This window comes from Kogia breviceps, chromosome 6 (genome assembly GCF_026419965.1).
Source record: "Kogia breviceps isolate mKogBre1 chromosome 6, mKogBre1 haplotype 1, whole genome shotgun sequence".
NCBI lineage: Eukaryota > Metazoa > Chordata > Mammalia > Artiodactyla > Physeteridae > Kogia > Kogia breviceps.
The window spans coordinates 19,587,393-19,604,026 of NC_081315.1; the positions used below are offsets into that span (position 1 = coordinate 19,587,393).

Sequence of the window (16,634 nt, forward strand, 5' to 3'; positions counted from 1 at the left end):
TTAACTGATACATCCATATCTGTATGTCTGTATCTCTTAGTCCCTTTTTCCAGCAAGTGTCTACTTCTGGTATTCCTGTTCCTGGAAGTGGCAGCATCGTGGAAGCCCTTGAATGGGACAAGAAGGGCTACAGGAACAGGTAACCTAGCTCTAAAAACGTCCTGAGTGAAAAGGTGAGGCGGGAACAGGACCACAGAGTGTTAGGAGAAACCAAAGCGGCCTGAAAAGGAGGCCCGAGGAAGCCCTTGAGCAGTTTCACTTCCGCGGGGCGCCCAGCGTGGCGAGCCCTCGCCCTGAGGCCCGCGCCCCGGGGCTGCGTTTCCGAGACCTCGGCCGCAGCCGCCGCGGTGGGAAGCGGGCTGAGGACGGTCGGGGGCCCGGAGACCAGCTCGCGGAGAACGTCAGACCGGGAGAAGCCGGGCTCGGCGGGCACCTGTCCAGGCGCCCGGGCTTCCGCGGCCGCGATGCTGCCAGCAGCGCCGGGCCGGGCGGGCGGGAGTCGGGAATGGCCCGCAGGCGGCCCAGCGCCCCGAGGTGGGTGTGCGCGCGGCCGGGCGGCCGGAGGGAGGCCAGCCCGCCCCGGGGTCCCGCGGAGACTGTGCGGCTGCCGCTCCGCCGCGCAGCCGGCTTCTGTCGCGGGCTCCTTGCCGGGTGAATCGGGACGTGACGCGGTGGGAGCGCTCCTTGAGTCTGGGCGGCGTGCCACCGCCGGTGCCGCAGCTTCTGAGTAGCTGGAACTTTCCAGAGCACCCGGGACAGGCTCATCTAGTTTCTAAAATCAGCTTGGAACGTGTTTTAAAGTTATGCATCAGCCTAAAACTTCTGTCAACATGGCAAAAGTTCTCTTTGGTAGCATCCCCCGTTTACCTAACGAGCCTCCCAAAATCCAGTCCGGTAAATTTGGCCTGTGACCTGCTAATCAGACAGGTTACTTTCTGTAAAAACTCCTCGAAACACAGATTTTCTTAACTTGTTGAAAGGAAAAGCAGTCCGTTCGGTTGAATACATAAATGCATTTACGGGTCAAACAGAAGTTAAGGCACTTGTTTTCATTCCTTTTTGAAGTATGTCAAATGCATTTGTGAACTGTATAATGATTATAAAAAGTGTTCGGTTTTGAAAATTAAAAAGAAAAGGCTTCACTTGGATATTAAGATTCCTGGAGATGTTCACACTGAGATATGCGATAAGAAAATCTGAGTGAAATTCTATTAATTTGCTGAATGGAGTTTCTCACAGCTTATTAGCATTTTGTTAAGTAATGAAATTAAGGCTTTAGCTGTTTCTCTTGGCAAGTATTTTTTTTCATATATAAATTTTAAAAGACTGCTTTTCAGTTAAAATGGGGGTATTTGTGGCAATGGAAATGACAAGAAAGGAATTATATCTTAATATGTTAACTTTCTAAATGTTAAACATTATTCTGAAAACTGTGGTCTGATGGACTGCATCTGTGCTTGCTTCAGTAAATAAACCAGCCATGTGTTTTGAACCTTGAGCAGGTTAGGTCTTTTGTAATTTCAATTGAACAATTTAGTGAAATAGAATCAGCTACAATTTGTTTCAAACTTCTTGATTGAGCACTTTAGCCAGAACATGACTATTATTTCACTTAATACTCAAGTAATACTTTGAGGTATTTGCTATTGTGAATAATGCTGGGTGAGGTGAACCAACTTTTGTCTCATCCTGAGTATTCCTGTTCCTCCCATGCATAGCCCCCCATCTCCTTTGGTCCTTCCAATACGGTATTTATTACTTGCTTCATTTGTCTCCTCATCTGGCTCAGGTAATGACACTTTTCTTATACTGAGCTATCTTTTTGTTATTAACCCATGCCATTCCTAGATATGAAGAGTATTCTAAAAGAACTATCTCTGATTAATCCTTTTTTAAAAAATGGATACCTTTCCGTGTGACCTCTGTCTCTGCTTTGGGCAAGTGTCTCCACAGCATCGTAGACTTTGCCTTAATGTGACACATTAAGAGTCCGTTAGTCCAACTGCCTCATTTTAGACATGAGAAAGCTGAGACTCAGGGAGTGGTTTGCCCACAGTCTCATAACCAATAACTATTTGAAGATCCCGTTCATCATTTCACCAACAATCTTTACCTACCCACCCCCAAGACTTTTGTAGTGATATGAGTGTAAAATGGGCAAACACAGTTCAAAGTGGTAAATACAGTTTCATGCCTATGAAGATTATATTTCTAGCATTAGGTGTATTGTGTATTTGTAATGACAGTATCTTGTGTTTACTGCCATCAGAGAAATCTATGAGTGTCCAACTTGTCCTTTAATGGAAGCAGAAAAGATACGATACCCAGAACTAAGACAGTGTGAAAATGATGCACAGTGGTGAAAATTCCATTTAGACTTTATTTCCTGGCTTACGTTTAACTAGATACTGTCCACTAATGTCCGAAAGAGAAATTCCTTCTTTGTTTTATTCCAAAACTAATGATTGTTTAAATTTAAACTGCTACCTTCAATAAGGACTATTTATTAAAGCTCAGATTACTCCCTACCCCGTAGTTTTTGTATTTGTTATTAATATTATTTGATGCCTCTGATGAAGAGAGAGATCAGTTGTTAGGTGAAAAGCAGAAAGCATCTGTCCTGTCTCACATCTTAATATGTTAACTTTCTAAATGTTGAACGTGTAACATTCTGAAAACTGTGGTCTGATAGAGTGCATCTTTGCTTGTGAGAAACATGGTTTGTCTAAGTATTTCCTTTGTGTCCTAAAGTTCTTGAAGACTTGAAGCTTTTTACTCTGACTATGGTCTTCCAACATAGCCAACAACCTAGATTTCTCCTACCAGGGAAGTACCCTTATTTAACTCTAGTGGCTGGTAAAACTTGCTTTCTTCAGACCAGTGAGAAAGGTTCTGATAAGCTTACTTATGCTGAGATTTTAAAGAGAGGTAGCTCTCTCAGGGCCTTTTTACTTTAATATGGGATAATTCTGTAATATTTACTTGCCTAGGATTTCAGGCGTACACAACAGCATATCGGGCATCATACTTGGGGTAGCAGAGGGACCTTTTTTTGCCACACGTATCTGAACACTGTGCTTTAGGTGATCATGTCCTACTTATGATGGCCTCTGGGCTCAGACTGCTTCAAATCCAGTCCAGCTTCATCGCATATCTACTTTGTGATCTTGGATAAATAAATAAATCTGTCATTATCCCAATGGGTCCATTAAAAAAGCAAAAGTGGGTACAAAGCAACATTTATTTGAAAGAATGTTTTTGAGGATTAAAGGAGAAAATGCATGTGACGTGCTTTTCAGGGTGCCATAGCAAAGAGTAATTGCTTGATATGTGTTAGTTTTACTTCCTTGGTCATTGGTCAATAGTGTCATATTTACATGTAAAAGATAGAGTTCTTATTGAGAAACTGCCTCATGCTGACTTGGGGAAAAAACTTAAAAGAATGAAGCCATCCAACTCCCACACCAAAAAAATTTGGGAGTGTGACTTCCTGTAGTAAGATATTGTCATAGTCTTGGGGAAATAGTGTGGTTAATAGTTCTGAGAGGAGAATAAAAAGGAATCCACAATGAGAATAACTAAGGATAGATGGATTAAAAGGGTTTAAACTAGGGCAGTTATAGGAAAGAATAAAATGGGAATTTAAGAGGACAAAATGAGAGTGTGTTTTATTTCCCCATATCACAGAGTACCAATTGTGACCCAATTAAAAAAAATAAATGTATGTGAAAAAAATAAGCATCAAACATAAAACTGTGGGATACTTCATCAAATTATAAGAAGGTGGAAGATCTATTTTACCAAAATATTTACTGTTGGGTTAAAAAAAATCCAATGTAAAGAATATCATTCCTGCCAAATATAAATCACATGTTTTGAGAATTTAAATGGCTGTTACCTGATCATCTAAGTTACAGTTGCTATTTTATTACTTTCTTTATAAATTATAGAATATCTTATAGTAATTTTGGAGACAACTATGAAATAAGAATAGGAAGGACAAACATTCCAGAAGTTATTATTTAAAAATAAGTTACTATATGGCCTTGTAATTCTTTCCTGTTTTAAATGTAAAGAATGGTATCTAAGTTTTACTGCAGACACTGAAATAGTCCAGGTGGTGAAAATAACAGATATTGCATGGAATTATACCCTCCTGTATTTATTTTTGACTCAGAGAAAAATAATGAGCCTTTTAGACCTTTACCACTGAACAGAAATATCTTTGTTGCTTCCAAGTGCTCCAAATTGAGATAATCCAGAAAGACCACTTCCCTTTGTAATCATGCGAAGTAATTCATCATTGCCTTGTGGTCTTTTATAAGATTTTCTTTGCTCCAGTTTATTAAAATAAGTTTTGTTTTATCGTATTAACTATGTGCCATATTTTCCTTTCTTTTAAGCTCCTAGACCTCTTTTCCATATTAGTAATTCTCATTGCTTCATGTTTTATGTGTTCCATTTTATCAGGAAGACATACTGAAAAGTGTAAGAACAGTTCCTGACTTGGAATTTCATTTGCCTGATTTCGTTTGGTCATGATCTCCGCTGAGGTGTAAACTTCATCCTTTGGTCGCAATCAATATCCTCATTCCCTTTCTGTTTGAATTTATCCGCAGGATCATGTCTAACTTTCAGAAGAAAACATAGTGTCAGACCACTTGAAATTTTGGCCTTCTTTTAATAGCTACCATTTATTACGTTTCTACTTTGAATTCATATTATATGGATGTCACGTTACCTTGATAGTTGAGAGCATCAGAGGATTAGCACCTGCTTTGGACAAGAAGTTATATTGTTCCATCTAATCATATGAAACACAGTTAATAATTCATTGTGTTCTTTCATTTCCTAAAAAAACTTTTCTAAACTTTTAATTTTTTTTTTTTTAGAGACTGGGGTGGAGGGTGAAACACCAACCTCAAAGATATGGAGAAACAAATCATATCAAAGTGGAAGGAGTCTATAAAATCATGGAACTTGAATGACACATTGTAGAGCGGGGGTCCCCAACCCCCAGGACGTGGACCGTTCGTGGTCTGCAGCCTGTTAGGAACCGGGCCGCACAGCAGGAGGCGAGCAAGGGAAACTTCACTGCCCCTCCCCGTCGCTCGCATTACCTCCTGGACCACCCCGCCCCCTGCCCAGCCAGTGGAAAAATTGCCTTCCACGAAACCGGTCCCTGGTGCCAAAAAGGTTGGGGACTGCTGTTGTAGAGTATTTCCTGTGACTGTATGAAGAATCCCTAAAATTTATACATTTTCTACATTGGCCAATCACATTTTATTTAGATTTAGTAGACCCATGTAATTTAAAAATCTCAGGAGACAACTACGGTTTTAATACAGTTGGTGAACTGTTGGGTCACAATTGGGAAAGTGAGTGAGATAAAACTGAAGCAAAAATCTACTTTGATTTCAATTAAGGGGATAATTTCCCTAATTTCCTCATTACTTTTCAGTAAGAGTTTAGAACTTTCACTACTCCAGGCACTTCTCTGTAGACCAGAGGACCAGAAACCCTTCCTTTATCATGTTCTGTCCATCCATACCTATGTAAGAAGGGTAGAACCATGGATAGCCCAGATTCCAGAAACAGTTACTTTGGCCAAGAATAGGCACTTGATTCAAAGGCAGCCAGTCCCTGGACTGCTTAATGACCGGTGATGTGTGTTGTCTGGCACACACAGTTAAAGATTTGTTGCACTCAACAAAGCCCTTCTTTCAAACAAGAGCTAATGAGACTGTTGTCAGTGGAAGGTCGCTGTTTGATGATATACGGTAGAGGATGACAGCTCGCTGACTCATGTGCAAGGTGGATAATTAGAAGGAAGATGAGAAGAGAGAATTAAGGAGCACTGAAAAACAGAGGGAGGGGTTTTAGTTTCTGACTTCCCACTTCCAGGCCAAGTAAGACCCAGCTGCACTTGTTCTCATATTGTCTGTTCATGAAATGCCTGTGGCGTCCTTGCAATGACCTTCTCTTTACATGGACTAATTTGAATGAGTTTCTCTTCTTTGGAGGAAAAAAAGAGTTTGGGTTAGAATAATTTTATTTCTCAAACACTGCCACTCCTGTTCACAGAAGCTGCTTCTTTTTTAGAAAGTTGTTATCATTGTTAACGTGATGTCTTCTATGCATCTTCCATTGAAAGTTAAACAATCAGAATTAGGTCTATTCCTTTTATGTGCTGAAAGTAGGGTGCCTTATGAGTAAGTCTTGTGGTCCTCTAGATAAGAATATTTGGAGTTTTCTAGCTTTATTGTTGATATTTGAAGAAACTGCATGCAGTTATTTTTGTCCCTAAACTTGAAGTCTCTATAGTTGGTGAGGAAATACTTCATTCAAAGGTTAAGCACTGTTAAGAAGTCTAGAGTTTTGCATTATGTACTATAGTTACAGAATTATGTTAAATATAAAATTTAGCAGTAGACTTTTAATGTTTTGTTAATTCTGTGTTTTTATTTATCTGAAAAATTTACAGCATACTGTTTCTGACAAATTTTTAAAATGTATTTAAATTGAAGCACACAGAGAGGATGCTTATGACATTTATCTTTGTAAAAAAAGGAAGAGAAGATACAAAAGCAGCATAATTTACTGGCTATTATCGCAGTCCTCCAGCATATGATGAAAAATAGCATCACTGACAGGCAATTGTGAAAACTTTATACACACTATCAGTGGATTAATATCAATCTGAAGCAGTGTAATCAGCATTGTACTTCAGAGATTGGTCCTTGATTAAGATTTTTTTTAGTAATAGAGTAGAAAGTTTAGTATCCTCATTAAGTTACAGATGATGTGTTAATAATGGCGTTAATGATCATCTTGGAAAACAAGATTAAATTCAGTGTGCTCTTACCAAACTGGGGAGATCGCCATGAATTAATGAAGTTCAGGTGTGATCAATTAAGTGTAGTGATGTAGATGAAGGAATTAGGCTCAGAATGATAAAAGATTTTCAAGTTTTGACAAGGGTACATTTACAGTCTTATAATGAACAACTGGGAGAGTTGCAGAAGAAGCTGGAAAAGTAAATGGAAACTAAATTACATAAATCTGTGAGACAAGTCCCCTAAGTAAATATAGCGAGTAGCTATTGAAGAGTTTTAAAACAGAAGCATGACATCACTAGATTTTGGTTTTTAGATCACATGAAAGGTTATTTTTCTGAGTCACCTCCTACATCAATGAAGGTGAAAATAAAAAGAATTTATAACCTGAAAAAAAAAGGAGATCATGTAAGCTGCTTTTGGTACAACAAGTTGGAAGAGGTCAACAATGGAAAGGTTTTGAACAATTAGGAGTTTATCAACCAGTAAAATATAGGGAGAAGTGGACATGTTTATTAAGAACTATTACTTACATACTTTCTGTGGTATAGTAGGAGATATAGAGCCTGAGGGGGAAAGAGATGTGAAGAATCAATCTTAGGTTTGTGGCATGGAAAAGTTGGAGGGTCATAAAGCTGTCATTTACTCCAATGGAAAAGATTGAAAGAGCAGGAGGAAACAGTAATGGCATAAGAACATCCAATTTCAATTTTGCATATATTATATTTGGGATATCTGGGAAATATTCAAGTAGCAATGTCAAGTAAACATTTGACATTATGATCTGGAGCTCAGAAAGGCAGTTCAGGCTGGAGATATAAAATTGGGGAAAATACAGTCTTTAAAACTGCATCAGTAAATAAGATAACAGAAAAAAAGAGTTTAGAGTAGAAAGAAAAGATGACCCAGGATAAAGAACCATGTAAAGCAAACATTTAAAGCATTGATAGAGTGAGAGGAGTTACCCAATATGATTGAGGAGAGGCTAAAAAGAAAAGGAGGAAAATAAGAGTAAAATGGCAAGAATTCAAGAATAAAATGTTTGGAGAAGGCAAGGGCGGTGAACTGACTCAAATTCTTTGAATAGGTCAGGTAAATTGAGGACTGAAATTTAGCCAATGGACCCGGCACCATGAAACTTAAGACGACCTTAGAGAGAGAAGTAAGTAGCTTTAGTAGAGGGGATGAGAGTTGAAGGGTGAAGGTAGATGAGGATGTGGACGCCATGTAGACAACTTTTTAAAGCGTGGCTGCCAGAGTGTAGAAAGAAAGTAGCCACTGCAGGAGATGTGGGTCAAGGAAAGAATTTTATTTATGTATTTATTTTTTGTTTTAAGGTCTGTGCTGCTATAATGATTTATTTGTACTCAAAAGCTGATAGCACTACACCAAAGGGGATTTTCTCCTGTGAAAATTTTCAAAGACAAGTTCCATAAATTCCATTAGGAACACATTTTAATGTACAGATTTTTCTTATGTGTTTCTTTTTTTTTTTTTTTTTTTTGTGGTATGCGGGCCTCTCACTGCTGTGGCCTCTCCCGTTGCGGAGCACAGGCTCCGGACGCGCAGGCCTAGCGGCCATGGCTCACGGGCTTAGTTGCTCCGCGGCATGTGGGATCTTCCCGGACCAGGGCACGAACCCGTGACCCCTGCATCGGCAGGCGGATTCTCAACCACTGCGCCACCAGGGAAGCCCTCTTATGTGTTTAAATATTCTGTTTCATTTTTTCCCTTACTTCTTTCCTTCTTTTTTTCCATGTTTCCAGAGTGCTTCTTCCTCCTCCTCTCCTCCCCTTCCTTCTCCTCCTTCATTCCGTTTGCATCTCCCCACCTCCTTCTCTCCCTAAGCATCAATGTTAATGGAAAATAACATATTTCTTTTTATAGAAACGTTGTTTCAATGCTAGATTATTCCATAGCTTTACTTTTTATTGATCATCCGGTCCTTTTTATCCAAATTGGAATCAATGCATCACTATTAACAATCATATCTTTGCATATGCTTCAACTGCCACCCACCTCTTTTTGTTATACCCGCTTGATAAAACAGCAACCCTACATAAGTCTATCCAATTGTATTCTTCTTGTCTGAATCAATGTAACTGAATGCTGCTAAATAAAAGCACATTCAAGCAGGTTGGTATAGTTATAAATTTTGACAGTTCTTGTTACATGTTAGTTGTGTCATAGAAGATTTTGATAATAAATGACAGTGAGCTCAAAATTGCATTCCCTGACGAGGGTGTAGAATGCAGATTTGTTCTGTGATGTCAGATCAGTGAAATCTTACATACTTTCTGTCTGCTGATGGGCAAAAATCACTGTACACTGTATACACTAGATAATGTGGCTCTTGAGCACTTGAAATACAGCTGGTTCAAACTGAGTTGTGCTGTAAATCTAAAAACACACACTAGTTTTCAAAGATTTAGTACAAAAAAGTAGAATATAAAATCTCTCAGTCATTTTTATATGGATTACATGTTGAAAAATACATTGCATTTATTGGATTAAATTAAATATATTACTATAATTAATTTTACCTGTTTTTATTTTTGAAATGTAGCTGTTACAAAATTAAAATTACATATGTGGTTAGCATTTGTGACTTGTATTGTATTTTCTGTTGGAGAGCAGTGCTCTAAGCATTCAAAAAAACCCCAGTGAAATCCATTAAAGGTTTGATTTCTCCCTTATAAAATATTGTTATATAAATATTACTAGATAACTATCATAAAAATGGTAACATAATTCACAGTCCCTTCAGCAGTTTAAAGAGACCCTCTTCCCACTCATGCCCACCCACAGAAGGTATTTTAATAGTGACGTTTCGTTATTATTTTAATGCTAGGTAAAATTTAGCTAACATTTCTTCATATCATTTACTCATATTTCTATTATGTCTTCTGTCTTAATAATTTGTAAGAGCACATTGTAAGCTCATACTGTAAGATCATATTATATACTTTATCTTATGGATCACAGATACTTTTCTTAATCTATTTTAGTCTTTCTAAATGATTTAGATTATGGTGTTTGTTGCCACTGAATATATTTTAATGCTCATTGGTTCAAATATGCTTATATTTTCTTTCCTAGTTCTGTTTCCTGTCTTGGCTGGAGGAGTCTTATAAATCCCTAAATGACCAATGTCACTTTCTACATTTTTTTTCTAGGATTTAAATTTTTATAGTTGCATGTAGTATGCTTGGGATTTATTTTTGTTTATAGCATGAGGCTGAAATCCAACTTAAGTTTCTCTTTTTTTAAAAAAATAAGGGCAGTCAATTGAGAAATCAACATTTATTAAAGGAACCCTGCTCTTCCAAATGAATTGAAATACCACCATTGCCATACAGCAACTTTTCGTATATCCTGGAATTTGCATTCGGAGTGTTCTGTTCTACTAATGTATTTGTTTATTCCCAAGCCAATATCTGCTAAGGAAAGTTCTCCCAAGAAATCTCCTTTTCCTTTTATTTTCTTGGCTACTAATAGTATTTATTCTTCTGTTTTTCCACTTGCATTTAAAGATTATTTTGTCCACTTCTCCCTCCCATGAAACAATTGGGTTGCTGTGTAACACATAGTTTAGAAGCATTTAATAGAAAATAATCTAGCAGTTTTAAGCAGAAAGAACTTTAAGATAGGGAATTGAGTTTTTACATAATTGATGTAAGGAGTTTGGAAATAGGCTGGGACAATTTTCCTCAGTGTCCCGCTTGGGTGGAGGGCTGGAGCGGGGAGTAGGGGCAAATGGGTTGGTGACTACTTTCTTATCACCATCAGGAAGCTAGGGAATCTGGAAGGCATTGAACCAGATATCGGCACCTGAAACACACGGGCGTCAGGACCCTAAGAATTTCTGGCTTATAAGCCATCTCCTGTTTGCTGGATCTGCACTAACAAAACCAGATGCCTTTCATTTCTTTGGAATTGCATTATATGTATATACTGATTTGGGGAGAATCAACTTTAAATTCTATTAAATATTCTATTGGATTAATTTGGGAAGAAAATTCTGTGTGAAAAGGGTCCTAGGTTTCAGAAGTATATAGTAACTTGGGTTACTTAAATCAACTGACAGAGTTGGAAACTTTCCACTCACTCATGTTACAACCACATGAAGGGTGAGCTTTCCTGATGTGCTTCTGTGAACAAATGTAACAAGACATTACTTTCTATGTTTGAAATGTCTTTCCAGGTAGTATTTTATCACAAAATTAGTTCCTTGAATCATTAATTGGGAAAATGTGACCTCTTCTTTGAAATTATGAGAAGGAAAATATCTGAAATTTTATTAGTATTAAACTGTATAAGATATTAAAATTTAAAAAGACACACAATACCTTTTTAAAAGGAATTTAAGATAGATCTTTGGATATGCCTATAGAATATTAGTTTACAATTTATCAAAAATTTTATTTGTATTACAGATGAAACTAATTTCCTAATCTCTCACCTGTTTCCTATACATTTTTCCAATTTAACATTGATAAATGTTATTTTACATGATAACTAAGGCTACAAGTTGTGTTCAGCTTTGTGGGTTGATTATCTGTACTGATATCTATGTCTCATCTATATCAACTCAGATATGGGATCTGTCACTTACTTGTGTGACTTTGAACAGATTACTTATCTAGGATCCAACTCTTTTATATCTGGAATGGGTAACACCCTATTTTATAGGATCATGATGATTAAATATAATTCTGTGTGTAAAGTGCCTGGAGCATTCATAACAGATGCTTAGCAAAAGGCAAATATTATTACATTCAGCATAAGCTGGTATTCAGCTTTCACTTTTATTAGAAGAAATGTGTTTACATGGCTCATTCCCTGCACTTCTGGTGTCACATACTTATGAATCTCAGGATTGAGAGCCTCATATAAATGTTCTTTCAGTTCTCCTGTTTAATTTTTCTCAACACTACATTAAACACTGTAATATCTCAAACACATGATTCTCTGGGTATTCACTACAAACTGAACTTGATGAAACCTGTGATCTGTTATGAAAACAAATGCTGTGGTTCTATATGTGAATTGTGTGTTGTCTTCAGGAAAAATAGTTAATGGGTAAAGAACACTTTTCTCATTTTGAGAATTTAATTCTGTTTAAGCATCATATTTTCAAAAATAAAAATGTAGTTAATGTTCATTGCTTTATTTTTGGAGGAGACTTGGTCCACAACTAGATCATAGATTATACCCCCCCCCCCCGGCCCCATGAAGAAAAAACAACACACAGAAAAACTGGATCATAGTGTAGTTGACTCATAGTGTAGTTGACTCTTAACTTTTCTGATAAAGGCATTTCTAATATCATCATATAGTTAAATAATAGCTGATATAGTTGCATAGGTAAAGCTTTAGTGATATATTTGAAATTGTTTAAATTATGTCTGAGCAGTGTATTCCTTATAGTGTATAAATCTATACAGTGTTTCACCTAGACCTCTAAGGGTGAGGAGAATAACAGAAAAGGGCCCCTAAGCAAATTTCTAGTTTTAAGTAACCTACAGTTCCTATAATTATGGAAAGAAAGGGACAGCTTTTCTATTTTTTTTTATGAGAGCCAGTCTTCCAAGAAGTTAGCAGTTAACACACATTTCATTTCTGCCTCTCGTTGGGAAAATATAGAAGATTCATTAGAAAGTATGCTCATATGTAGTACTTTATTATATGACCTCTGAGAATAATTTTCTAATCTGGTGCATATGAAAATCTAGGCTTAGGTTCCTCATTCTGAGTTTAAAGCCTACCTGAATCACCTAGTAGTTAGTCATATGACCTTAGGTAACTGTTATAGGACCTCTCTGTACCTCACCAAGAAATGAGGAAAGAACATTTAGTAATACTTGCAGCAGAGTAGGTGCTCTGTAATTGATGGCCGTTACGGCTGCTGCGAGGTGAGTAGGCGAGTGGCCATGTGAGACATTATGAAGGGTGACTCATACTTCTCTTACCTGATGGTCAATACCTCGAAAACCTGAGTTCATACTTCCAGGGCTTTATTCCTTTAATACTGTGTTGGCCATATTGCTCTATAGCATATATATTTCCTTGGAAAAAAAGGTTTCTATGGTGGAAAAAGTTTTGAATATACATATTAGAACATTAAAAGTGGCCTGAGAAATTCTGCAATAAACAATGTCTCTTCAATTTCCTTGAAGCTGTTGTTTCACAAATATATTTAACCATGGGATGCTTTGTCATCTCAACGCTGGTAGAGAAGTAAGTCCTTCTGCATGAAGGTATCATCCCTGTTAAATGGCGAAGAGTTCTTAAGAGGATGGCCCCTCCAACCAGAGACTGGTTCCACTCCTTTTAGTTTTCCTCGGTCTCCTTATTCCACTGTGTAAATAAACTTCTGACCCTTTGCTGATGACCATATTTTGAATGAGTGGGAGGGAGGGGGGCTTATAATAGAAATAAAAGCAAAAGGAGCTATACAGCAGGGAAATGACATTGGTAGACTGAGTAGGGCACACACAATTTGCCGATTTCTTTCATTCTCTTATTTTTCATTCTGACCATTCAGGTGGGACCTTTGATTACGGGATGTGCTAGAGAAAATGGGAGGAAAATCAGGAGGTGATTCTCTGTTAGGGAAAGGAAAGTGTAGAATGAAATGGAACTGGGAAAGTACACAGGGAATTCTAACATAATAATATTTTGGAATGTATTTATGAGGTTGATAGTTAAATAACGTGTGCATTTTAACTGAGCAAATGATTTTACAGATATTTTCACATGTTATATCTGTAAACCTACCACTATCTCAGTAATCGTGTAAGCTATGTAAATGCCTTCACATTGTTTAACTATTGGGATTTCATTCATCTGAACATTCTAAAATTAAGAGCATCTTGACTACATGGCCATAAACAGATTACTTCATGTTAGAAATGTCTGTCAGTGAAACACGTTTGATGCAAACGTATGGGCTATTAAGAGTCAACCAAATAAATTTTTGTTGAAATATTTTTCAACCAAAAACAACAGAAACTGATATAAATGCAAATAATTTAGACAGAGAATGAATTTTATGTCTTGGAGATTGACTAGCTTAACAGCCCACACAGAAAACATTGTTAATATGACAATGACTTTTATTACTGAAATAGATTGGATGCTACCTAAAGGAAGGGGTAACCTCTGGCATCCATTCAGCAGAGAAAAGCACATTAATAGATGCTTCCTGATTTGCTAGTACAAAGTGTGACATTAGAGTAGCCAATTAAGTTTATGAAAAAGGATAAATAAAGGTGAAGCCATTTCTGAATGCCCTGTTTCTGAATATCCTCGGAGTCCTATATCTACCCTTAGGTAATCACCCTGGTCTCCAAATTCTTTCTCAATTGTTTGGTTTGCATATGAGCTGCCTTTGATGGTGATAAAAAGTCTTAAAAATTCACAGAACTATTTTTTTATTTTTTATAAATTTTTCAATTAAAAAAAATTTTGGCTGCATTGGGTCTTCATTGCTGCACACGGGCTTTCTCTAGGTGTGGCGAGCAGGGGCTACTCTTCGTTGCGGTGCGCGGGCTTCTCATTGCGGTGGCTTCTCTTGTTGCGGAGCACAGGCTCTAGGGCACGCAGGCTTCAGTAGTTGTGGCACGCAGGCTCAGTAATTGTGGCTCACGGGCTCTAGAACGCAGGCTCAGTAATCGTGGCGCACGGGCTTAGTTGCTTAGCGGCATGTGGGCTCTTCCTGGACCAGGGCTCGCACCTGTGTCCCCTGCATTGGCAGGCGGATTCTAAACCACTGTGCCACCAGGGAAGTCCTCACAGAATTTTTTACACAAAAGTAATTTTAAGGCATTTCTCAATATTATATTAACTTTTTAAATCTGGTAACTAATAGTTTAGTTATTTTTACTAAGATTTCTATAACCATGTAATATAACTAAGAATACTTAATTAAAATATATCATGGGGCAAATAGAAAGAATATGATTATGGTCTAAAAATAAATGAAATTTAATATCCACCATGTATGTCTAGAAGATTAAATCATTGTGCTTCATTATTTTTTCTAAAATAATACATGCACATAATTGAAAATATGTAACAAAGACTGAAAAAGTAGAAAAAAGCAGTGTATGTACTTCTAGTTTTTATTTTTCTATGTTTACTTTTAATAGTTTTACTCATATAACACTGTAACTTTAATATACTTACTATTTGTAGATGCACTTTAAAATTACATTTGTATGGCTATTTGGTGATATGACATTTTTAAATATGTCGGCTGTGCCCTCTCATATAAATCTGTTGCACAATGTTTTAAAACAAAAGAAAACAGAATAAAAAGAAGAAAATCCACAATGATTTATTGGATAAAAGAATAGATCATTGTCCATACAAGATTATTTTAATTAAATTAAAGAAAGACTGAGAAAGACAAATTTGGTATGATTTCACTTTTATAAAAAACAAAGCAAATTAAGCAGCATAACAAAACCGAAACAGAGTCATAGGTACAGAGAACAAACAGGTGCTTGCCATAGAGAAGGAGGGTGAGGGGATGAGTGATTGGTGAGGGAGATTAAGAGGTACAGACTTTCATTACAAAATAAATGAGTCATGGGGTGAAATGTACAGCAAGGGGAATATAGTCAATAATATTGTAATAAGTTTGTATGGTGACAGATGGTAACTAGACTTATGGTGATCATTTTGTAATGTACAGAAATATCCAATCACTGTGTTGTGCACCTGGAACTAACATAGTGTTGTAGGTCAGTTATATTTCAATTAAAAAATATGTATGCTCTCTTAGTTAATATTAAGTATACAATATAGTATTGTTCCCTATAACCATGTTACCTTTAGTCACCATGCTGTACACTGCTTAAGTTTTAACTCTCATTTAAATTATGATTATAAATGAGAATTATAATTTAACCTTCATTTAAATCATGAGTCTCTTTCCCAGACATTTTTCTTAGGATTTCTTAAGTTATATTGCCAGTGTTCTCAGACATTTTCCAATGCTTATGTCACTTTAGTCCCTTGAATGTATCATGATACAGTGGAAAGAGCACAGTTTTAATATTTGGAAAGGGTTTTATAGCCAAGCATTTCCCAAGTGTTGCCAGCCATATTGTTTTTTAAACATTGACAATGTAAATTAACACTTCCAAGATGCTTATGGGCCCTGCAACAGCAGCAACAAAATTTAACTTTATTAACTCAGAATTGGGGATGGTTTTGATTGTAGATAATTTGGGAAATATAAGGAAGAAACATAAAATTCCATTTCAGTATACTGCCCAGACTTCATCCTGTTTACATATTGGTACACTTTTTTAACCTGTATGTATATAACATTTTTAAAAGCAAAATTGGACCTAAAAATAATAAAGAAATAAAACAATAGTTTTTAGGAACATAGGAAATTTTTTTTTATAGCTCTTGATTTGAAGTCAGATAAGCACAGGATCAAATCCTGGCTCTGTCACTGAGGGACTTTCCTCTTTTGCAAGCTATGCAACCTCTCTGATGCCCAGGAGGTATTATGTATATTGATGATAACATCAATTATTTGGGAGAATGATTGGCTCATAACAGTAATTCAATTAGTATCTCTTATCTTAAAAGAAAAACACTACAGAAATAAAAGTTGGTTTCTCTAGGCACTTGGGAGTGAGGATATTTATCAAGAAAGAGTGGACTAATGCCTCTATATTCTTGTGTAGGAGTAATTATTCTTCATTTATTCTGCATCTCCTGTGCTAGGGTCCAGGGATATACACAAAGTTGGCTCCAGCCCTCAGGGACTGTATT

General features: G+C 36.9%; 1 protein-coding gene across 3 annotated transcripts in view; it reads left to right on the plus strand.

The window, feature by feature from the left end:
- The first annotated feature begins 257 nt into the window (after positions 1–257).
- Positions 258–16,634, plus strand: part of BANK1 (B cell scaffold protein with ankyrin repeats 1) — a 325,922-nt gene continuing 309,545 nt past the window's right edge. For 2 of the 3 annotated variants that reach the window (XM_067036904.1, XM_067036903.1), the window contains exon 1: positions 260–534. In XM_067036904.1, coding sequence (XP_066893005.1) covers positions 465–534 — 70 coding nt within the window. In that variant the 5' untranslated portion in view covers positions 260–464. Of the gene's footprint in view, positions 535–16,634 lie in introns of all 3 variants that reach the window. The other variant, XM_059067310.2, reaches the window with a different exon arrangement.